This window comes from Thermobia domestica, chromosome 18 (genome assembly GCF_964235325.1).
Source record: "Thermobia domestica chromosome 18, izTheDome1.hap1.1, whole genome shotgun sequence".
Taxonomy (NCBI): Eukaryota; Metazoa; Arthropoda; class Insecta; order Zygentoma; family Lepismatidae; genus Thermobia; species Thermobia domestica.
The window spans coordinates 34,425,482-34,449,769 of record NC_137471.1 but is presented as its reverse complement, the minus strand read 5'-3'; the positions used below and the strand labels follow the sequence as shown (position 1 = coordinate 34,449,769).

The 24,288-nt window shown below is 36.6% G+C and overlaps 1 protein-coding gene across 17 annotated transcripts in view; it reads right to left on the bottom strand.

Annotated features, from left to right (window-relative positions):
• LOC145675518 (uncharacterized) overlaps positions 1-23,554 on the bottom strand; it is a 290,842-nt gene extending 267,288 nt beyond the window's left edge. For 15 of the 17 annotated variants that reach the window (XM_081745985.1, XM_081745990.1, XM_081745978.1 and 12 more), the window contains exons 1-2: positions 23,431-23,554; positions 758-957 (exon numbers count right to left, since the gene is read on the bottom strand). In XM_081745985.1, the coding sequence (XP_081602111.1) occupies positions 758-943 (186 nt within the window). In that variant the 5' untranslated portion in view covers positions 944-957; positions 23,431-23,554. Of the gene's footprint in view, positions 1-757; positions 958-18,810; positions 18,833-22,940; positions 23,049-23,430 lie in introns of those variants that run through there. The other 2 variants (XM_081745976.1, XM_081745975.1) reach the window with 2 other exon arrangements.
• Between the last annotated feature and the right edge of the window lie 734 nt (positions 23,555-24,288).

Sequence of the window (24,288 nt, the reverse complement as noted above, 5' to 3'; positions counted from 1 at the left end):
AAATAACCAGTGAATGGAAAACTGAAGTAAAGATTACTGGACGTATAACAGAAATGCTAAAAACACCTACACCGTCCTATTATTCAGCTGAGCAAATTGTTTTAAAGTACAATCCCCGTCTTCATTGGTTGAAGAGTATAAAGTTTAAGCTGCAGGAAACATTATATTCTGGAGCTGCGTCCAATACATTAACTCTCATAACTATTTACAGTCAGATGAAGTGGCAAAAATCCTAAAATCCTTGAACTTAAGATAACTATGTTGTTAAAATTTCGCAATTCTTCCACCGAAGAAGATGGTCGCAGTGTCCGTTGAAACAGTTTGGTAAACTGACTAATAGAACGCTTGAGTTCTATTCAACGATCCCAAAGAGGATCGAAATCATATAACGAGAAGAAAATAATCTTTAACAAGTAATAATACAACAAAACTAATAAAGCACTAATAACACACAACATTTAGTGATTTGGTCATTTTTGTTTTATTAGTACTTGCTGAATATTTCCAACGCTAATAATGAACAATATACAAAACAATCTTCCTGGATCCAAGGTCAGTGCTTAAACGCTATTGCTACTGTTATCGTTGGTGACTTGATAATACCAGCCTAAACTAGCTTCGAAGGTTGTTTCTGCATGTTTGTTAATACATGAACTTAAATTCCAGGTACGGTACTACATTTAGGTTACAGAAATGTAGCACTCAAAACAAACAAGAAAAAGAGAGAGAGAGAGAGAGAAAGACGACACAAGCTTACCTTAAATAATTCTTTGAAATAGGGACTACATGCGGACAGAACAACCTTATGAGCTTTAAGTTGTTGGCCTTCGCAGGCCAAAGTAACGTCTACAAAATCCTCTTCATCTCGCAATGACTCAAACTGGGATGTGATGTTGGCTTGAAAGTTATTCCATCTTAAACAAAACTGCTGCTCTTCACCCATTCTTCAGGATAAACCTACACAACAAAAAAGAAAGAAAAATCGTTACTTCATATTACATAAAATAGCATGTATAAAATATTGCTAAATTAAATTTAGAAACGCTTCTCATTCAGGAGTAGGAAGGAATGAACTGACTCCCATTGATCTTCACCGGTAGCGGTAACTTTAACGGTGGGTATCCATATCCCATATACAGAATATGTGCTAAAGTTAGCACTTTTGGCTTAAAAGTGTTTCTGAGGTTAACAGACTTTTGGTTAAACCTAAAATTAAAAATACTGGTAAAGTTAGAACTTCACATACTTAGGGTATGAAGGGCCTAAAGCGTTTTTCACAGTCCTTTGCACCTTTCAAAAACAAACCGCGTAACTTGATGTTGTATCACTGCGCGCACGACTATTTGCTGATTGGTGAAGAGGAAATTGTTTCGTCTGTTTCCCGCAATATTTCTGCTGCAGCACGTGCATGTATTTCTGCTATTGCGATGTGCATTACTCGTTTCACTCTCACACCATTGCCGTGATATAGGGCAAAATACCCAATACTATATAATCCCCCCTCCTTTGAGCAACTGGACATTGTTATTTTTCTCCAAACTGTAATTATAGATGAAATTACAATGAGTTATGTCAAATTATCAACTGAACGATCAAGAGATGGCGCATGCGAATGTACAAATACTAACTTCAGTACTACAAAGTAAGTAAATAAATATTCTATAACAACATGAAAATTAGCTATTATAGGTCTTAATTTTCTTCAAGTGAATTGAACAACGTTGATATCGTTTGATAAAGTATTTGCTTTTCTTCTGCACTTACGGGTTTGCGTTGTTTATGTTTAACAAAATAACTCGGAGCAGCAGGTAACCTGCTGGCTTCCTTGGGCGACATCTTTAAATTGTGGCGCTCACTTCATGTGTTTGTCATTTGTTGTAACAGTTTTCCCTTACAAATTCGATTTTGGTTCAAGATTTTGATCCTATACAAATACATACTTTGAGTCGAAACCTAAATGTTCTTACTGTGCCTTAACAATACATTAATTACCGTAATACATTGCATTTGTTGTGTACTATTTGTTCATGGAAGAATAAACTGTTATTAGTCTCATTTTCAATGTTGCTAACTCATAGTTATTTTTCACTTTTTCACAAAGAATGGTTGTCAAACAGTTGTCATTTCATGAAAATGGGCTAAGAAAATGAAAAAGAGAAATCAAGTGAACTCGCTGTTCTTATTGAAGATAATAAGTTCCTTATAGTATTTCAGATCTTTGTTTGACCTTTCATTAGAGATGAGGAAATAGTCAATTAAAAAGAGAGAGAGAGAGAGAGAGAGAGAGAGAGAGTGAGGGGGATAGAGAGAAGTTAAAGAGGATAAAATCTGTTTTATTGATTCATTACGAAGTAATATAAGGCTATTTTTTCAGTTATAATTTGTATATAGTCTTTTTAAAATGCGATCAGAATAAATGACCATTTAAAAGATGCAAAAACCGAATATTCGGTGCCAGTTTTATAGTATTGGATAGGAATGTTCATAACTTTTGAGTCTTATTTTTTTCTGGCTGCAGTGAAATTAACAGGAATTACTATGTGCATGTTAAATAATGTGTCTTTATTCCTATGTAAAATCTAAAAAGTTTCTTGGAATTCGTTGAATAAGATGTAGATTGAGTCTTCATACTCTTATGACTGATATTAGTTTATGGTGTAACTTTTCTGTTAGATATCAAATGAAAGGGTAAGTCACGAGGATTCAAAATATGTTTTATAGGTATTTTATTACATATAACAAAGGAAATAAAATAATAAATTCTCTATTCAATAAATAAGTAAACTCAGTAGTTTTCAAGTTCTTGCAGAATGAACAATTGCTTGTTCCAAACACTCGCTCGCCTATAATGGAAACGTACAAGGAGCTCAATTTTGAAATGAAATGAAATGAAATTTTTCGAGTTTTACGTCCCACGATTATGCAGGCTAGTCTAAAGGAGACGGTGATGATGAAAACATAAATGAAATGTTGGAATGAAGAAAGTGGGAGGAAACTGAAAGACCAGAGGAAACCCACGCACACGGTGTGTCTACCACAAGGTTCACTGGGATCGAATCAGGAACCCCATGTGCCAGAGGTGAACGCTCTACCACGGAGCCACCGCGGCCCCTCAAGAGCTCAATTTTGAATAGAAGTCGTGAGTATAACTGCACTTGTTTCTAGATCTGATAATTAACTCCTTTGTGGCTATTAGATCCGCGTACTCGTCGTCGGGCGGGAGACCCGCGTTCGATATCCGGAGGAAGTTCATGTAGTTCGGATTACTCGTTCGGCTGTAGGTCCAAATCTTATAGAACCTTGTTGTTGAAGGGGACGATAAACTTTAATCCATCCATCCAACCATATATCTGCTAGTAGGAACACTAAGTCATCATGTAATAGTGGGTCTGAATCCTAACATTTTAGGTAGATTCTCAGCTAGAGGAAACATTAGGAGTGGGGATAGTAAGTTTTAGTTGTAATTTAGACTGGTAGAAGAAATTCAACGTTCTGCCCCCCTTCTTCCTGATGCGTGTATGCGTTTACATAGTAGTTCAAAGATTCAGGAGAGCAGTGCGTATGCCACTGCAAACAAGAGAAAATGATTCCTGATTCTCTTATCACAAGCCCATGCCATTTTATTTTTAAGCTTATTGTTTTCCCCCTTCAGTTTGTTTATTTATTTATTTCTTAGCACAAAATTGCATATAACATTTTTTGTTTAATTAGTTGGCAACATTTCTTCACTGCAGTCTGCATTGTTTACAAGGGGTGCAAAGCTTCGTGAAAATCAGATTAGAGGTATAAAGCCTAAAGCATTTTTGTTTCTTGGCACTAGTTTAACCTCAAACAGTGTTGGCAAAAACCATGGTTTTTATTGAAAAAACAAAAAAAATGTTTTTTTGGTTTAAACCAGGTTTTTTTTTGGGGGGGGGGGGTTAATAATTTGCTCTATGTATTTATATTACATATGGACAGAAATAAGTTTGTTTCGCCTTGCTGTTATGCAACGACAGGGTTATGCTGGAAGGGGTCTTATAAGCTTAAAGCGGGATCCAAACAGCTTCCCGGCTTACATCCGAGAGAAATTGTCCTCAATTTGGACTCGAAACCGGGACTAATTGGCCACAAATGCAATGAGTCTGCCGACTCACTCACGAAGGACTCCTGATAAAAATACGTTGTACTGATCTTTACATACTTGTTAATTTAATTGTCAAGTCATTTCAGGACAAAGTGAAACTATTATACAGTATTACATATAAATTGAGAAACTCCCGCGTTAGCCATTGGGAAAATCTTGTTATTACTTTAAATGCAAAGAAAATCCTGTTATTGCTTTGCATGTCAAATCTAAGGTCAACGTATCATAATCAGTACGCTAAAACTGAGGTATTAAATTCCACACTTTGTATGTAGATATCATTCAATAAAATTAAAACGAAGTCCAATCCAAGCTAATGTTGGAAGCTACGTAGGCAGTCGATAAATTTTGCCAATGTCTATAAATACATTTAGACAACCTTTGCTTCTTTATAAAGCAACAAGCATTCAGGCAAGCAAAAACATACAATTTGGCTTCGTTTCGTATGTTTAGGTTTAACATCTTTAAGTAGTACCGAGGTTATAAAGAAGACTCGCTTTAAAGTGACATCCAAACCACTACTTGGTTTACACATGAAAGAAGGGTTATGGTTCGACCGAGAATTGAACATGAGACACCTTGATTAAAAGGTGAAAAGGAGATAAAACTAATGCAGATGGTTTGATATGTGGAAACATTACCATAAAATTCACACGATTTAAAGCATTTTTCGTTTTTTTCTTTCTTTTTGGTTTAAACTTTTTTTTTCAGCTGGTTTAAACCAGCCAACCCTGACCTCAAATATATAAGATTTTTTGGTTAAACTTCAAAAAATATTGGTTAGGTTACACAGCATATACTTAGCGTATGAGAGGGCATATAAAACATCGAGTATTGTTGTTTGGCACCAGTTTACCCTCAAATAGGTCTTTGATGAGGTTAAAACCTCAAAAAACACTGCTGAGGTTAAAACCTCATATACTTCGAGTACGAAAAGAATGTATAATACTGACCGCTTCACCTATCACTATAGACTCGTCCATAAATGTAAGTTTCGCGTGTTTCTCTCAGAGTTCCCACTCTCTTCCCCCGAAAAATTTCTAGGACATTTCCAGGAAGTTTCCAGGACAAATCACCAATTATCCAGGACTTCGATACAGGAAGGTATAACAGGACTGCAACTGTAGGTTCAAAACTCACATCAGTGAAAGGAAAAGTACAGTAGCTAATGCAGTAAGTATTAATGCAAGCACAGTATTAATACACAATAATTAAATACACAAAGCGGAGCGTAATGTGCTGCTTTTTTTGTGGCCTCCCAATTCTCCTTATAGCCATCCGATCCACACACATCCAACACATGTATTTTCATTCTTTCTACATAACATTTTAATTGTGCACCGAACAAATTTACAACCAACAACAATATATTTTTCGTACATGGCATTTTCATTGCGTGACAGACATAATTAGGGGAAAAGGAATTATATTATAATTTTTTCAACTGAGTATGGAGTTGTGTGATTTCCTCATCTATAGATATAATCTCTTTCTTCTTTAGCGAAGCTGCTCTACCGATAACATATCACTTTGTCAATATAATAAAGCAAGACTTCTGCTCTGTTTCATGTACAGGCTGGTTTGCTTCAGTCTCCAAAGCTTCAATTGTTTCCATCAATTTCCTTTTATTTCTCTGCAGCTACTGCATTTTCACTTATCTCTTTCCTCTTGCTCTGCACTTGACCTTCTCTTTCAACAGTATTTATTTTCTTCAGTCCTGCCATATAGCACTAATTTGCATGGAAGGCGTGATGCAGCATTTCTTTCGTGATGTTGATTGAGGTAAGATCTTTATGGAAAATGTTATCATCAGGGTTGGCTGGTTTAAACTAGCTTTTTTTTTCTTTCTTTAAAAAAAAAATGGTTTAAACGAAAAATGCTTCCGTGTTCAATTCTCGGTCGAACCACAACCCGTGTTTCAAGTGTAAACCAAGTAGCGATTCGAGGTGTCCCTTTAAGCGAAAGTCTTCTCCGTGATAATCTTGGTATTTCATACGGATGTTAAGCCTAAACATACGAAATGAAACCAAATTAATGAATGAATGCCTGTTGTTTTATAAAGAAGCCAAGCTTGCCTCTTATTGATAGAAATTGGCCAAATTTATCAACTGCCTACGTAGCTTCCAATATCAACTGGATTTGACTTTGTTTTAATTTTATTGAATGATATCTACATACCAAATTTGTAATTTAATACCTCAGCTTTAGTGTTGTAATTATGATATGTTGACCTTAAAATTTTACATACAAATACATTTAAAGTAATAACAGGATTTTCCCAATGGCTAAGGCGGGAGTTTCCCGATTTATATATAATTCTACTTGTGTAACTGTATCTTTTTGTCCTTTTGAAATGATTCTTGACAATTATAATAACAAGTACGCCTATGTAAAGATCAGTACAACATATTTTTATCAGGAGTCCTTCGTGAATGAGTTGGCAATCGCATTTGTGACCAATTAGTCCCGGTTTCGTGTTCAAATGGACAATTTCTCTTGGATGTAAGTCGAGAAGCGGTTTGGATTCCGCTTTAAGCTTATGTGACCCCTTCCAGCATAACCTTGTTGTTGCATAATAACACCACGGCGAAACAAACTAATTTCTGTCCATATCTAATATAAATACATACAGTAAATTATTTAAACCAAAAAAACCTGGTTTAAACAACAAAAAAAAGGGTTTAAACCAAAAAAAACTTTCTTTTTCAATAAAAATCATGGTTTTTGCCAACCCTGGTTATCATACACTAATCTATGGAGGATTGATACTGGTACAAAGTACAGTTTCTGGAAGATAGTGGTAGTGAAGACAGCATCCAAAAATGAGTTGACAGACTAGTGAATGAAAGAAGAAGAGAGAAGTTCTCCCAGCCAACCACCCTGTTGGGAGAAAGAAAGCCCAACAACCATCCACATACGCAGAATCATGAAAAATTATTATTCAGCACAAGAACAGGAATATCAAACAAAAATAGCGATCATTAAAATCTTCATTATACGTATGAAAAATCTGACATTCAGTATTTCAGTAAATTTCAAGGACAGAAATGCATTTTCAAGGACATTTCCAGGATTTCCAGGACGAAGGGGAACCCTGTTTTCTTTAATCTCTTTATCAGAGTTTATTCATTTACATACACACACACACACACACACACATTCATGTTTCAATCACATATCTTAACTTAGAATATATATTTTGAAAAAATCATTTAAGGTATGGTTAAAAGCTTACCTCTAACATTCTGAAAATAAAATATTCAACCCGTACCATGATAAATAGTTTGTAGCAATGGCCTCACAAACACATTAATGCTTCTGTTCCAATCATTTACTGGGGCTTAAATTTTGTTGTGACAATTTTTCCTTTTTTCCTTTTTTTTTTTTTTTTTTTTTTTTTTTACCAGTCAATGACGTAACTAAGAGGGATTCAAACGGCACTTGTGCTCCGGCCGCCGGATTGGGGACACAAAACTGGGCAATAAGGCAAGGAAGTCACCATGGCATGGCGCGTGCTCAGGTTGCGGATCGAGGAGAAAGCCTCTAGATATTGAGGTTAGCTGCGAATAAACTGAATAAGCAGTCGTGGCAGATGACAAGGAGTGGTCCTCCAGCTTGGGGGTTTGGGTGAGGCTAATAACATCATCCTGTACCCCCCCCCAAAAAAAAAAAAAAAACTTGTTTAGAAACATTCGCAGAACCCTCGGACCAGGACTGATAACTTGGCACGACCTCAGCAAAAGAAAATGGACATGAGATTTGGAACATGGAATTTAGGAGTCTTTATAGAGCAGGCGCGTTAAAATCCGAAACGAATGATTTAGAGAAATACAGGATGGACCTAGCAGGAGTTCAGGAAGTTACGTAGGAAAGAAATGGAACTGTGAATTCCGGAAATTTTACGTTCTTTTTACGGGGAAGAAAATAAAAATCACCAACTAGGAACAGAGTTTTTCGTTCACAAACTAATAATATCAGCAATTAAGCGGGCTGAATTTTTAAATGTACATGCCCCAACAGAAGAAAAGGATGACGACATAAAAGACAGTCTTTGCGAAGAAGTGGAACGGATTTTTGACCAACTCCCGCGATACCATATGAAAATTCTATTAGGAGATTTCAATGCGAAGATAGGGCGAGGGGATATTTTCAAACCGATTATAGGGAACAAAAGTCTGCATAAGAAAGTAATGACAACGGTGTTTAGACTCGTGAACTTTGCAACATCCAAAAACCTTATCGTGAAGAGTTCGAAATTTTCACATCGCGTTCATAAGTATACCTGGACCTCCCCAGACGGAAAAATATATAATCAAATCGATCACGTTTTAGTAGATAGAAGAAGACAATCTAGCATAATTGATGTTCGGTCGTTTAGAGGAGCTGATTGTGACACTGATCACTACCTAGCAGCAGTGATGATGAGAGAGAGAGAGAGATTATCGTTGAATAAAGGAAATATTCAATGTCTGAAAACAGAGATTCAATTTAAAGAAATTAGAAGAGAGCCAGGTAAGAGAGGAATACCAAATTGAAGTTTCGAATAGATTCTCGGCTTCAGAAGATTCGGAGTGCACTAGTGTTAGGATACTTGGATTGAAATTAGAGATAGCATTAAAATCCAGCAAAAGAAAAATTAGGACACGTGGAAATACGTAGGAACAAACCATGGTTCGACCAGGAATGCATTCAACTAGCGGAGAAGAGAAAACAGGTAAAATTACGCTGGCTACAAAATCCGAATGAAATAACTACACAAAATTTCGTAGACATCAGACGTGAAACTTCAAAAACTTTTAGAACAAAGAAACGCGACTTTTTGAAAGCTAAAATTAAGGAACTTGAAGATAATATTAAAAATGAAAACATTCCGGACATGTATAAGGGGATCAACGAATTTAAGAAAGGATATCAACCTCGTGCTTATATATTAAAGACAGCTGACGGAACAGTTCTCACTGATACAGATAGCATCTTAAATAGATGGAAAGATTTCTTTGACGAATCGCTTAACACACAGCCAAAAACTAATGTGCGTGGAGAAAGGGAAATACACACCGCAGGACCGTATATTCCAGATCCTAACCGAATAGAAGTAGAAATTGCTATAAAGAAATTAAAGAAACACAAATCTCCGGATGTAGACGAAATTCCGACTGAGTTAATTTTAGGTGGAGCCTAAAAATTGTGGAACAAGATACACAAACTCATTCTCCTTATCTGGAACAACGAAGAATTGCCACAAGTGTAGAAAGAATCAATCATTGTTCCAATCCACAAGAAAGGCGACAAAACTAACTGTAATAATTATCGAAGCATTTCTCTTCTGTCAACGTCCTATAAAATCCTCTCAAACATTCTATTAGCAAGATTGGCCCCATATGCAGATGAAATTATTGGAGATTATCAGTGCGGATTTAGACGAAATCGATCAACTATCGAACAAATATTTACAATTCGACAAACACTCGAAAAAAAGTGGGAATACAATCTCCCAGTACATCAACTATTTATTGATTTTAGAAAGGCTTACGACTTGGTTACGATAGAAACATTGTACAACATCCTTACAGAATTTGGAGTACCGAAAAAACTAATTAGATTAATTAAGATATGCTTAACAGAATCTTAAGTAAAGTCCGGGTACGAAAATTTTTGTTCACGACCTTTCATGTCGAGAATGGTCTGGAACAAGGAGATGCGTTGTCGCCATTATTATTCAACTTCGTTCTGGAATACGCTATAAGGAAAATCAAAGACAGCAACCAGGGCCTTAAGAGTTGAATGGTGTTTACCACGTTATGGCGTATGCTGATAATGTAAATTTGATTGGGGATGATAGAAGAACAATAGAAAGAAATACAGTGGTCTTATTAAACGTTTACAGAAACATGGGTTTTAAAAGTAAATGCAGAAAAAACTAAATACATGGAAGTTCGTCAGGATCGTGATACGACAAACTATGGATGCATTAAAATATCGAATAATACTTTTGATAAAGTGGATACTTTCAAATATCTAGGATCAATATTAACAGACGAAAATCATATTCACGAAGAAATTAAATGTCGACTAAAAACAGGGAATTCGTGTTATTATTCAGTTCAAAATCTCTTGTCGTTGCGAATTCTGTCGACGAATATGAAGCTTAAAATATATACAACGATAATCATGCCTGTTGTTCTGTATAGTTGCGAAACATGATCACTTACTCGGAAGAAAATCATAAACTGAAAGTATTTGAAAACAAGATCCTGAAACGAATATTCTGGCCTAAGAGAAACGGGAATGGGGAATGCCGGAAACTTCATAGCTTATACGGTTTACAAACATTGTTACGGTCAAGTCTAGGAGGCTCAGGTAGGCAGGTCATGTAGCCAGGATTGAGGAGCGCTTTCAAAGTTTTAACTGGAAGACCGACCGGAAAATGACCATTAGGAAGAACTAGACGCAGATGGGAGGACATGGCTCTCGCAGAAATACTAATACAAAGTAAAAACTGGATCCAACTGGCAAAGAATAGAAGTCAGTGGAGAGCTTTTGTGATCGCGGCATTGAACCTCCGGGTTCCATAGACCACAGAGTGAGTGAGTTAGTTATAAGGCAAGGAAAGGAATTTTAGCAAACTAAAGATCATTAAAAAAAAAAACTTAAAAACTTAACAGGACAACGATCCACCAACCTTACAAGGGAACATTTCGATTTGGTGAATTCATTTGCTGAAAATGATTACTAGTACTGGATTCAGCACCAACAGAAAGAGAGAAAAAGAGAATGTCTTATGGCAGGCCGTATACAGGGTGGGAGATAAGTTAGGGCAAAGTGCGAAGACAGAACATAGAAAATGTTTAGAAACTCATGTTAATTTTGAAACGAGTACAGGGATTGAAGTCAAACGTTGGATATGAGGAACGCATGTAGAGCTCCACTGAATAGGCACAATGTGAATTATGGGGGACATCTGAAACGCCGCCATGTTGGAATTAGAGCAAGAATAATATACGGAAAGGGATCATATAACTACGACTCTTGACGCACACCGTCTATTGAAATCAATAGTGGCCGATACAGTTTGAGACGTCTGCAACATGAAGCGTTCCACGCTATAGCAATGTAGCAATATTGTCGTAGAGGTGACGTGAAAGAGGAACAAACACAAACGTAAATGAAGCCACTTTCCAGCCAACAAGCGTTCTGATTCACCCAACATTCGTTCATATGCTGGTAAAAGTTCAAATACGACCAAGAACAGTCTGAAAGAGTTCACGACTGACGTTTTCTAGCCTTATATAGGACAGATAAAACTGCTGTTCTTCGCTGACTCATGGGAAACCAATAAAGATGAAGAGTTGGTGTAGAAAACGGACAATGTTTAACTTACCCGACTCCTTATCCCTAATGGTTGCACGTCACTTATACAACCGTTGGATATGTTCTTCTTCCGTACGTATACGAATTTCGTAAAATACGACACCGTTTTTCTGCCATCTGACTTTAAAATATGACGTTGGGACAACTTCATTAATTTGCAATCAATTCCGTCACCAAAGTTCCAAGCTATGATTAGATTTCCTTTCTACAAAACTGGATATTTGCAAACAGCACCCGGCGCATTCATGACACCTATTGACTATTGCTTCAATTTCAAGACCGGAGGCAGCTGTGACGAACCTGATTGTCCATCTTTATCAATTTTCAAATGTGCACACTGTTATCTCCATTTTTGTATTAACTACACAATCATTCTTAAGTTGCATAACAGTTGCAATTAAACAGAGGTCTCAAACTGTATTGACCACTATTGATTCCAATAGACGGTATGCGTCAAGAGCCACATATCACATGACCCCTTTCCCGTATATTCTTCTTGCGCTAAGTCCAACATGGCAGCTTTTGAGGTATCCCTCATGATTCACATTACGTCTATTCCGTGGAACTCTACGTGCGTGCATTCCTCATATCCAACATTTGACCTCAATTCCTCTACTCATTTCAAAATTAACATGTCATTTTTAGACATTTTCTACGTTCTATCTTCGTATTTTGCCCTCACTTATTTCCCACCCTGTATACGGTCTGGCCACTAAACACCCTCGTTTTCTGTTTCTTTTGGTGCTGAATTCAGTGCTAGCAATCATTTTCAGCAAAACGGAATGTTCCCTTGTTAGCATCATAGAGCGTAAGTTGGTTTCAAAGCTATCTTTTAAGGACATTGGTAAATCCTTTGCAGCTAAAAAAGCGCAAAGTTAAATTTTAGTTTCAGCTTTTTGTGTTTTCATTTAACTTATATCGATTAACGAGATTTTCGAAATGTCCAAGTATAATACTCGAGACAACAGCTTCACTGTTTGTCATAAATATTCTATTGTAAATCAACAGACTGTTGATTTATTCTACACATACGCGCATCCCCCCAATGTAAGTCCAAAGACACTGTGATTTGCAGTTACTATGAGAAGACTATAAGAATATGTCAAGCATGCTACTCTCAAGATTATTTGGCAATCAAATATTACTTAGTTTGGTGTTTTATCTTGTACTAAATATTAAATTATGTACTGCAATTTTGAAGTCAAGCTTTACCACCTGAAGAAAAAATGGAATAGGATAATTACTGTCTGATGCCAATACTAGGTGTAGTCAGAGAGCGTTTCGGTTTGATTGGTCAGGAGGGGGCGCTAAGGCGAGTTCTTGTCCCGGGCGAGAACTAGCCTAGTTGCGTCGCTGTTACCAGTATAGTTATGCCTTCCATTAACATGTTATAAAAATATAGTAAAAATACGTTACCTTAATAAACTAATAATAATCAGTAACGAAACAACAGAAGCAAAGAAACATCAGAGTGTATTTATGTACATAAACAAGTCCCAGAGAGAGGCACAGAATCTCATTGAAAATTTCCACATCAATAAATAATGAAGTAAATAGATATATTTTAAATTGTAAGAAAATGTGTCTAGCATCTTGTATGTACTAGCTGAACGCCTGTTCTTCGCACGGAGGAAACAGATTTATAGGAAATAATTATTAGTTGATGCTCTTGGGTACATATTCAATTTTAAAAAATCACTTTACACTGGAAGCTATTGAGTTCTGGCTAGCAATGCGTATCTCAGATATTTCGGTCCATTCTTGGACCATGGTCACGAACTGTCACTTCAGAAGCTAGAAGACAACACTGTTTCTATTGCTTTGTCCCGTAATAAAATAAAATAACCAAGTGTTTGAAAAAGTACCATGTATAATCGATACTGTACGGCCGGAATTATGTCCATTTAATCTGAGAAACTGAGGTAACCATAATCGGGTAGTTTGTTCTATGTAATAATAATAATATTAAAAAAAAAACTACTAACACTTCTCACAATAGAAAACTTCATCTTCTTCCATGAGTTCATTTTATTATTTCTGTCTTTTCATATACTAAATATCGTGATTAATTGAAATACAGTGAAACCTATGTTGGCCACCATCGGTTCCATTGGAAAGTGGCCAACTTATAGAAAATAAATATGATTGGTGCATTTTTAGAATAAGATTACTTGATTATAAGATTAAAATAAGTAATGGCACGACAGCTACTTTTAAATGATGAATATAGAGTAATCATTACAATATACAGTGCTAGAAAAAATTACAGTATGTTTAATGAGCTACAGAAAGCTCCTCACTGATGAAATGAGTCGATATAGCTAATGGTAGCTAATAAAAAAAAGATGGATTTGGTATCAAAAGGTGTTGCTGGTAACTAACAATGTACCTGTTCCACGCTGCAGAAACAATAATTTCTTTCCGCCGTTGTCGCTATGAGCTTTTGTCCCTACCACCATTCCTGCGACATAACATCATCGGGTATCAACCTCCGTCGAACTTGGAGAACCATTTACAGCGAAAATATTTCCACGACAACAATGAAGGCATTGCTCAAGTGCTCAAGTCAATGGAAAACTGCTTTAACGCCAAATCTGTTGGCTTTTAGGAAGCTATTATTATAAAAATTACGCAATGTTAGAAAGTGCAATCATCGAATATGAATATACGGGAAATCAATGTCCTGACGATGTTGCTATGATTCGAAGCAGTAGTAACGAAATTCTACAATGACAACAAAAACCTCTGAAGAAGCGCCCAAAGATCTTGGGGACCACAATCCTCTAGAGTTGATGTATTTAGAGAAGAAACGCTGTTTCGTGTCTCTGAATTATGCTGACACCTGTCGGTATAAATGTGCCATCTGTCAGACCATCTACACATCACTGGACTCCACAACGCTTATGGATTCATATATCATAATTTTGATCCATAATATACATCGACTGCGGAATTATTGGGAAATTCCTCGGCCCCATTCTACAAGAATATGTATACAGACAGACAAACATTATATCTATCATTTCAGCAACCAGTCCTGTTGCCTTACACAGGCAGACTTCATAATATTTTTACAAGTTAACTTGGAATAATTCTGGTATATGCCTGTCATTCACAAACGGAGAACTCCAAGAAAATCTACACAAACTGTGTTTATCCATCACAAAGCCCACTTGGCGCGAGCTAGGCGCTCTACCACTGAGCCACCACGGTCACAAGGAACGTTTTAGTTTTCACACTCCTATATCACCACAATGGATATGGCATGTTATGTGATGCTGAGATGAATTTGCTGTTGGGATGTTATGCAAACGCCAGTGAAGACGATGAGAATTCCCGCTGGAAGTTTCGGCAATTGCTGAATGACAGACATACAACACGACTAAATCCAGTCTGTGTCAGTTTAATTCCTTAAGTTGTTATTTTTATATGTTATTTAACTTAGTCCCATTTTCACATAAAACATTACAATCAGCAGTAATCAGCATGTATTGCTGATTTTAGTGTTTTATGTAAAAAGAAACTCTACCTTAGTAGTATATGGTTGTCGGGGTTTCCAATTATTTCGCGGACCCGAATTTCCTGACTTTTCAAGGTCCCGATTTATAAATTTCAAGGTTTCCCGACCAGGAACTTCTTCATCTATGCATGTACACAGAGCCGGATTCAGGATTTTCTGACGGGGAGTGCACCAAAAACTACTACATCATCTGATTTTTTTTAAATGCCTTTACGCATCTGTAGTGTGAATGAGGAAAACTGTTTTGCTTCATGAATCTTTTCCTTCAATCTTTAGAAAATCGACATAAACTATTGTGGTAGCAAAATTACGCTTTCTTTTAAGCCCCGAAGGTAAACGTGACGGCAGAAAGTTTCAGAAACTGTTGCTATTTTCACTGCTAGCTTCTCATTTTAGATAGTGTATATTTACAACGAAGATGGGGGGGGGATTGCTGGTGCACCGGTGCGTCCCTCTAATTAAATCCAGCCCTCCATGTACATATATATATATATATAGTGTGTGTGTAAGTAGAAAAATTTTGCACAACAAACTAATTATTTTTTTAAATATCCCCTACTAAATAGCCGGATAAGACAAAAAAGAGAAATGACTTCTGAAAAGTAAAAAATTTGTTCTTAAAATTCCCTGACTTTTCTAGGCTTCTCCGAGTTTCATAAAATTACCTTGACTTCTCGAGTTTTTACGAGTAAGCCGTAATTCCTTGACACTTCTGGATTCTCTGTAGGTCGGTGAAAACTCTGAATTAGGATTCCTAGGCCACATACGGGGAGCATTTGATAAGTCATGCAGCTTTCAGAAGGGAAGGTGATGACATCCAGTTTTAGGAATTCACAAGGGATGATGATGTGTGTCTTCATTAAGGCCGAAAAGAGATCTGGCAAACTGGGAAATGGCGTTATGTTCCACTGAGACGATCCACCTTGTCACACAGCTCATTCACGATTCAGCAAATTCACGATTAGGCTTCGAGCTGTTCCTGTACCTCCCTAACCACTCGACATCGGAGTTTTATGCAAATGCATATTTGGTTGCTTATATGCATCTCTGTTGGGATTTCTAACAACAATAATACAGCTCGAACAGAACGGATTTCTGCATCCGAGGATGCAAGGTTGCCTAGTTTATGGAGGACTAATAATGTTAGCGACCGATCAGCAGAGCAAAGACGATTACAATTGCCAAGACGTTAAGAGAAATCTGGTAATGATAAGGACATTGTAATATCGTGTCCACACCAATTCAGAATCAAAAGATGCGAAGAATCCTGCTCAGTTAATGCTTAGCTCTAGCTGATGAAGTTCAGAACGAGCTCAGGTCAGTTCGTGGTAAATTCAGGCGCTCTACGAAAAAACGAAAAAAAAAAAAAAAATGACGGATGTTATTGCCAGAAACTTCGACTACATAACGATTGAAGCCATGGAAAAATGCTTTCATGGGTTAAATTTCAACTTGCCACAAAATATAGACACTAAATTTGCTGCTCTCTATAAATATAGTCCAGTAACATCTATTGATGTTAACAGGTCATCTTCTGGTTACAAATGTCACAAACTGATACAAAAATGAAGAGAAGCATCTTGTGATGTACTGTAAGGCTAATTACAGGAAGGAGTAAATCCTTAAAAACGAAAACTTTTTATTTATTTTTGTTTATTTATTTACTTACTTTTGTACATTGGAAACGTGTAGAAAAGTGAGCCTCGTATTATTTCGTCTAAAGTAAATGCACTCTAAAATACAAATGTGAAGGAAAACTAGAGATCATGTTTCTTTTAAAAAGTTAGGAGTATACAATATGGCGCTAAATTCGTTGTACAAAAGCAGAGGTGTGATTCCTGGGAGTAAAACAAACAAAAAAGTTCCAATAAACATAGGGCGAAAACCCCATCGTTTACGTGTTATAGGTTGCCGAAATCATGAAAAAATGAATTTTAAAGGTTCATAGCTCCAAAATTATGGGACCTACCTTGGTCGGGTCAAGACTTCACTTAGGAACTGGTATGTGCCCTATCCAAAAATGCTTGTTTCAGAATCCTGAGGTGCTTCCACAACAATTTTTATAGAGAGAGTTTGACTACGGGCATATGATATAAAGTACTCTCCAACTACCTCCATAAAAATTGTTGCGGAAGTACCTTAGGATTCTAAAACATGTATTTTTGGATAGAGCACATACTAGTTTCTCAGTGAAGTCTTGACCCGACTACAGTAGATCCCATAGTTTTAGAGCTATGGACCTTTAAAATTCATTCTTTCATGATTTCGGCAGCCTATAACACGTAAACAATGGAGTTTTTCGCCCTATGTTTATTGGAACTTTTTTTTCTCTCTCTCTCAGGAATTATTCCTCTGCTTTTGTACAACGAATTTAGCGCCATACTATATAAAATATAACTGTTATAAAATTAAATTCTGAAGGGAAGTCCCTGAAAGGTAAAGTACACTTTCGATGTTATATTTAACCTATGTTATGTTCGAAAATGCTCCTCTTATTGCATTGTTAGTGCATATTTTAACACATTTAACAGCGTAGTTGCATGCATATTTCATGAATTTTAAGTGCATAAAAATCCGATGTCTATTAATCATTATACTTGGCGCGCTCTTACTACCCCCTATTTCTTGCACTGTAACAACATTTAAAGGGACAACATTTGTGTGGTGAAGATGGTGTCTGTGTGTGCCTGGCGTGGAGACCAAAATGATTTTTTTTTTTTTTTTCTATCGTTCTTCTTCAGGAGTTACAACACTGGAGCACCGTTTGGGGAAGTGCATAAGACTACGTACTGAAATTCTAAAATTGTATGCGCCTGAGACATTCCTTTCCTAGCAGCCTCAAGACTAATCAAACGTCCCTCTTAACACTTGCTTGTTAGTTAATAATAGCAAAATGTGTCAAAATGTGTCTATGTTAATTGTTTCAGAATATACCCTGCTGACTGTGAAGAGCTTATATAGCGTAGTGTATAGTAGTTTAATTTTTAACTTTCCTGGAAGTACTAAGCAGCAAACAACATATTATATAAGATGTATCAGTTTTAGAAGACACTTCTTTTATTCTGCGGGTCGTTCTGAATCAGTGGTAGAGCGTTCACCTCTGGTGCATAGCGTCTTTGATTCGATCCCAGCTCGCGCCAACTGAGCTTTGTGGTGAACAAACACCGTGTGCGTGGGTTTTCTCGGGGTTCTCCCGTTCCATTCCACTTTCTTTATTCCACCAATTCATTCGTTTATCATCATCACCGTCTCCTTTAGCCTAGCTGGCATATGCGTACGACGTAAAACTGAAATATTTCATTTCATTTTTTTTTTTCTGATACGAACCAGAGAGCAGCTAGGCTCTCGAAATTAACCACTGTTACAAATAATTCTTAACTCATATCAGGTTAAGTCTTTAATTACTAATGTTAGTAGTATTGATAACTTCCGGCTTGGGTTAAGATTTCACTGCAGCTCAATGGATATTCGCTCGCTTTTGGTGCATGGGTCCCAGATTCAATTCAAGCTTAAAGTCATTCTATATACAAAAGGGGAAAAATGCAAATATATAATGAAACAAAATTCAAGACAAGATAGTTCAAAGAGAAAGGCACAGATTTAAATTCAAATTTACTAACAAGAATTTTAACCCGCCGTAGCACGCGCCGCGGTGTTACACTCCGCCTATAGAGAAATTTTAGTTTTCTTAAACTGTTAAAGAATTTGCCGTGTAACGTGGGTTCCTGTTACCACGGCATGGCGCGTCATCAGGTCGCGGATCGGGGAGAAGGCCTCTAGATATAGAGTTTACCTGCGAATATACTGAACAAACAGTCGCAGACAGCCGACTAGGAGTGGTCCTCCAGCTTGGGGGTTTGGGTAAGGCTAACAGCCTCATGCTGTAAAGAAAGAAAAAAGAAACACTTGTTCAGAAATATTCACACAAGACTCGGACAAGAACTGAAAACTTGGCACGACCTCAGCAAAAGAAAATGGCAAAGTCTTGACTGGAAGACCAATCGGAAAACGACCGTTAGGAAGACCTAGGCGCAGATAGGAGGACAATATTAAGATGGATCTAGCAGAGATTGGAATACAAAGTAGAAACTGGATGCAGTTAGTGGAGAGCTTTTGTGAACGCGGCATCCCGTATTCCATAGGCCATAGAGTTAGTTAGTTAAAGAGTTTGTGCTGTAAAATATACGTGGTGAATTTTCAGAAACATTGCAAAGAAAATATTAAACAATTTATTATCGCTTCAAAAAAAAAAAAAAAAAATACACATTAAAATAAGATAAATAAATATTGCAGAGTGAGACTCCGCGCGCGTGCCTTGATGTTACAATTGTCCACGTGGGCTATGGAGGGTTAAGGAAAAACAGATGAAAAGATTACAATCTTGACCAATAATTAGTTTACACTGAGCAGAAAAGAATTTTAGGAATGATCCCAAAAAAAATGGATCAAAAGACTGCAATCTTGGCTAATAATTAAATTTTGGATCAAGGGCCACAAAATTTTTGAACGACCCCTAAATCGAGTTTTCGTATTTTCTACGAAATAAGCACATCATACTGAGTTCAGTGATAGTTTCGGTTTGGCTACACTAGCTATATGTAGTTCTCCAGATACAAGGCCTACAAGAAAAATTTTGATTGAAATATATTGGATATCTTTTGTTCCAAAAACGAAGTCTTTGCTTGGAAATGTTTATCGAAAAATAAATAAATAAACAGAAGAATAAATAATAAAAAATAAACGAAGAACGTGAACAAGATAAACTTCAAAATATATTAGAGACTGAAATGGTTAGCGTTCACCTCAGGTGCATGGGGTCACTGGTTCGATCTCAGCTCGCGTCAAGTGAACTTCATGGTGGACAAACATCGTGTGAATGGGTATTTTCGGAGCTCTTCCGTTTCCTCTCACTTACTTCATTCCATAGCTATCATCCATCTCATCATCACCGTCTCCCTTAGCCTTGGAGCATAATCGTAGGACGTTAAACTACAAAAAGTTTCCCATTTACTTTGAAGCTCGAATATATTTAATTGCAATTGCTCCTTGTATGTAAGGAATACATTTAATAATTTCAGTTAAACGTCTTACAATAAGGGATAGGCTACGGGAGGAGATGATTAAGGCAAGTAAATGACGATGGAATTGGTGGAATGAGAAAGTGGGAGGAAACAAGACTACTACGAGAAAATCCACGGACATTATGTCTACCACAAACTTACTTGGCCGGGAATTGAATTAGGGACCCCAGGCACAAGACGTAAGCGCTCTACCACTGGGCAATAGCGCCCCCTTACATTGTAATATCATTAACTACTCATCTACCGGTACAGAAATATACATTATATGTGGGAAGAATTAAGTGAGAGTTTAACTCTGCTGTATTACGACTATTGCCTACTGAATCCCTTTATTTTTTGCTGTGTCTGCGTTTTTAGAGTTATACAGCAAAATTTCATTGGCTCCTAATTAAGCATGAAACAAGCAATATCAGTAACTCAAACACAGGATTTGAAACAATGTCAACAGATTTATCATGCTGATGAAAAAGATTCATGTTCAAATACTGAATCGGAACCACGTGAAATTGCAGAATCGGATGATGTTACGGTTCCAATTGTAAGTTTGTACCATAACTATAATGTAAGACCAAAACATGTAGACTATAATGTAAGACCAAATCCTATGTACCAAATCGGATTTGTTAGGCCACCTGGTTTTCCGAAAGTTGGAAATTTCGTAGAATATCTCGACCAGTTATTATAATTACTCATTAAACTTCGTCGTTGTGAGAAATGGTATGGGTACGGTGACCATATTCTGAAATGTCAAAATGTCATTTACACCTAGCCAACTCGTTACATAATCATTTAGAATACACTATTCTCTTTACTTGACTGATATGCTAAAAGCATATAATACGGAATTAGATTTTACCATTTATAACAAAATGTTCACAAAACACTCGCATAGCAAAGTTCAGCAGAAAAATTCAGACACATATACTATACGGAAGGAACGGAAAAAGAAATCGACGCAACGCGCGACGACAATAATTATCATGACAAGGTAGCCATATCTAAATTTCTTACTCAGCGCTGTTACCAATACAATAGACAACATTAGGAAGGCAATAAACTTGGCTTCAGAGAGAAAGAAAAAAAAAAGAATTAAAAGCCTATGATTAGGTATTGAATACAGAGACGAATATTCGGACCCAAGAGAAACGGTAATGAGGAATGGCGGAAACTTCATAACGAGGAAGTACATAATTTATATGGTTTACCCAGCATTGTTATTAGGGTCATCAAATCTAGGAGGCTCAGATGAGCTGGTCATGTAGCCAGGATGGAAGAAAGTAGGAACGCTTTCAAAATCTTAACTGGAAGACCAATCGGAAAACGACCATTAGGAAGACCGAGGCGCAGATGGGAGGACAATATTAAGATGGCTCTCGCAGAAATAGGAATACAAAGTAGACACTGGATCCAAGTGGCTAAGGATAGAAGTCAGTGGAGAGCTTTTGTGAACGTGGCACTGAACCTCCAGGTTCCATAGGCCATAGAGTTAGTTAGTTAGGTATTGGATTACTTATTATGTTGTGTTTATATGCCACAACCGTTTTTAAAGGGTTAAAAATAATGGCAAATCAAGGAATTTCAAAAAGTGTAAGCGGATGGGAATATCTACTTTCAAAATGCATACATACCTGCATAAATGTAGAGGTATGATAAACCTAGGAAGTAAAATTAATAATAAAAAAGAAATTCTATAAAAACAAGACAGTTACATTAAACGGAGATTTTACGTACTAACACGCGTCACATCACAGTCTCACTGGATCTTTTCATTTCAAAAGCAGCTTTTACGCACTAATACGCGTCACACCAGTCTCATTAAATCTTTGGTTTTTAAATTGGTTGACTTATCAACGGTTTCTTGGTATGCAGTTTATTTTCTTTGCAATTCAATGCCATTTTTAAGTACCTACATGATAGATTATACGCAAACTTACAGTTGAATGAACTTTACAATGCCCGCTACACTTGATATCCTTATACAGACATGAAATAATCCTACTGTAAACTGATCTTACTCTGTTCTACTTATTCTCACCCTACTCAACCTTGTTAAAGCGGTCCTACTCATTGATACGAAGCTGGAGCATGTATTACAAAGTGCACTTTCACAGCTAAACACAGGAGCTGAATTATTACTTCACACAGAGAATCAAACCAATGGTTCCCACACCAAAAAGAAATTTACGTGGTATTTAGCATTTCGTCGGCGGCAATTCAAAACCTGCTATGTGCATTTTGCAGGAGAAGCGAAAAACAGTATCCTGGTTAGCTTTTTGGCTTTATAAAAGTGATGTTATAAGTAATATTTGATGCTGCACGTAACTGGTACCTTCTCCGTGCAGCATCAAATATTACTTATAACATCACTTTTATAAAGCCAAAAAGCTAACCAGGATACTGTTTTTCGCTTCTCCTGCAAAATGCACATAGCAGGTTTTGAATTGCCGCCGACGATTTACTTCTAGCACTTATGCTGTTTGAGGTATAAATATAAAATTTAACTTTAAAATTGGAATTACATACCTATATCATAAAAACAAGAATTTTAACGAAAAAAAGTGGATCAAAATATTGCAATTTTGACGAATAATTAGTTTTTGGATCAGGAGTAACAACATTTTTGAACGACACCTAAATCGAGCTTTCGTATTTTCTGTGGAATAAATACATCATATTAAGTTAAGTGGTACTTTGGGTTTGGCTACACTATATGTAATTCTCTAAATATAAGGCCTACAAGAAAATTTTTGATTGAAATATATTGAATCTTTTTATCCAATAATCTCCTTACACAAATAAGCTGAACCACGAATAAAACAATCGTTTCATTAATCTTACTTACATAACCTACATATATATGACTACGATTGTGGCGACAATATACTAATACTGAATGAATATCTCAATCGATTATTAAGTAAACAAAATGCGTTACAGAAAAAGAAAATCGAAACGGTTACGCAAACATTCGACAATACACGAAGGCAAGTTAGTTGATGCGTTACGATCCCGGTCACAAAATGAACCCGAAACAGACACAATCAGACTGTAATGAACTTCATTAATAGTATAGACATTCCAACGATAAATACATTAATTTACCATACCAGCTGCCTTCTGTAAACACATTTATCCCCAATAAATTGTCCCTAATTGATAATAACAGTTAATTATGGTAAAAAACGTTATTTGGCACATCGAACCCACACAAGCGTTTCAATATTTAATGCCACGATCAATATTTTTATTTCCAATAAAAGTGCATATTAACTTACAGGATTTATTGGTTTCTCTTTATATGCTGCTAAGTAAGAATTTTCATGCATACTTACCTAATTTAAATTAAATATTCCGAGCTTCCTCTCCACCTATACACCGACATTACTGCTGTTTAGCATCTTCAACAGTGTTGTCAACCATCCATCTGGAGATATCCCAGATGCCACACAAATCAAGGAAATTTCCCTTGTTATGAAATTACGCAGGAAAATCTCCCATTGTACTCTTGAATTTCAAACCGAGGGTCATGGTTCCGAAACGACTTGCGTCAAAGCAACGCAAAATCTGCACTTTAATTTGCGATAAATATGTATAGTAGTTATAATTGATTTCTTCAAGTTTTGCGTTTCCGCACGCTCCGCAATTTTCGTAACGGCTGGTACGGAATAAGGCCCTATACAGATTTACGTAAACACAACGCAGAATATGGATATTACCACGGGCGCCGGAAGAAAATTTTCTAGGGGCGGCATCTCCATAGTAGCTATATTACGTCTGGTATTTAATATACGTGGTTTACTATATTGCGTATAAATTTTCGTGAGCCAGGGGGGCCTGCCCCCCTTCGGGCGCCCATTGTTATTACATATTACATACTGATTATGAAATACGACGTCAATAACATAAATCTTGCATTTTGAAATCGTCTTTTTTTTTTTTTTTTTTTTTTTACATATTAACAACTTAAAGTTCTTAGTGAATATTTTTTTCGTTTTGTCAAAAATATTGTGAGGACAGGTAATGGATACATCAGAAGTATATATTTAGAACCCATAGACGCTCCCAAATTAGGAAGTCCCAGAAATGAACCAATAACGTGTACATTGTCATAATGTGCTACGGAAATGAGCGAAGAAGATGGCAAGGAGCAGGAACAAAGAAGAAACGAAAACGAAAAATACGTGTTTTTG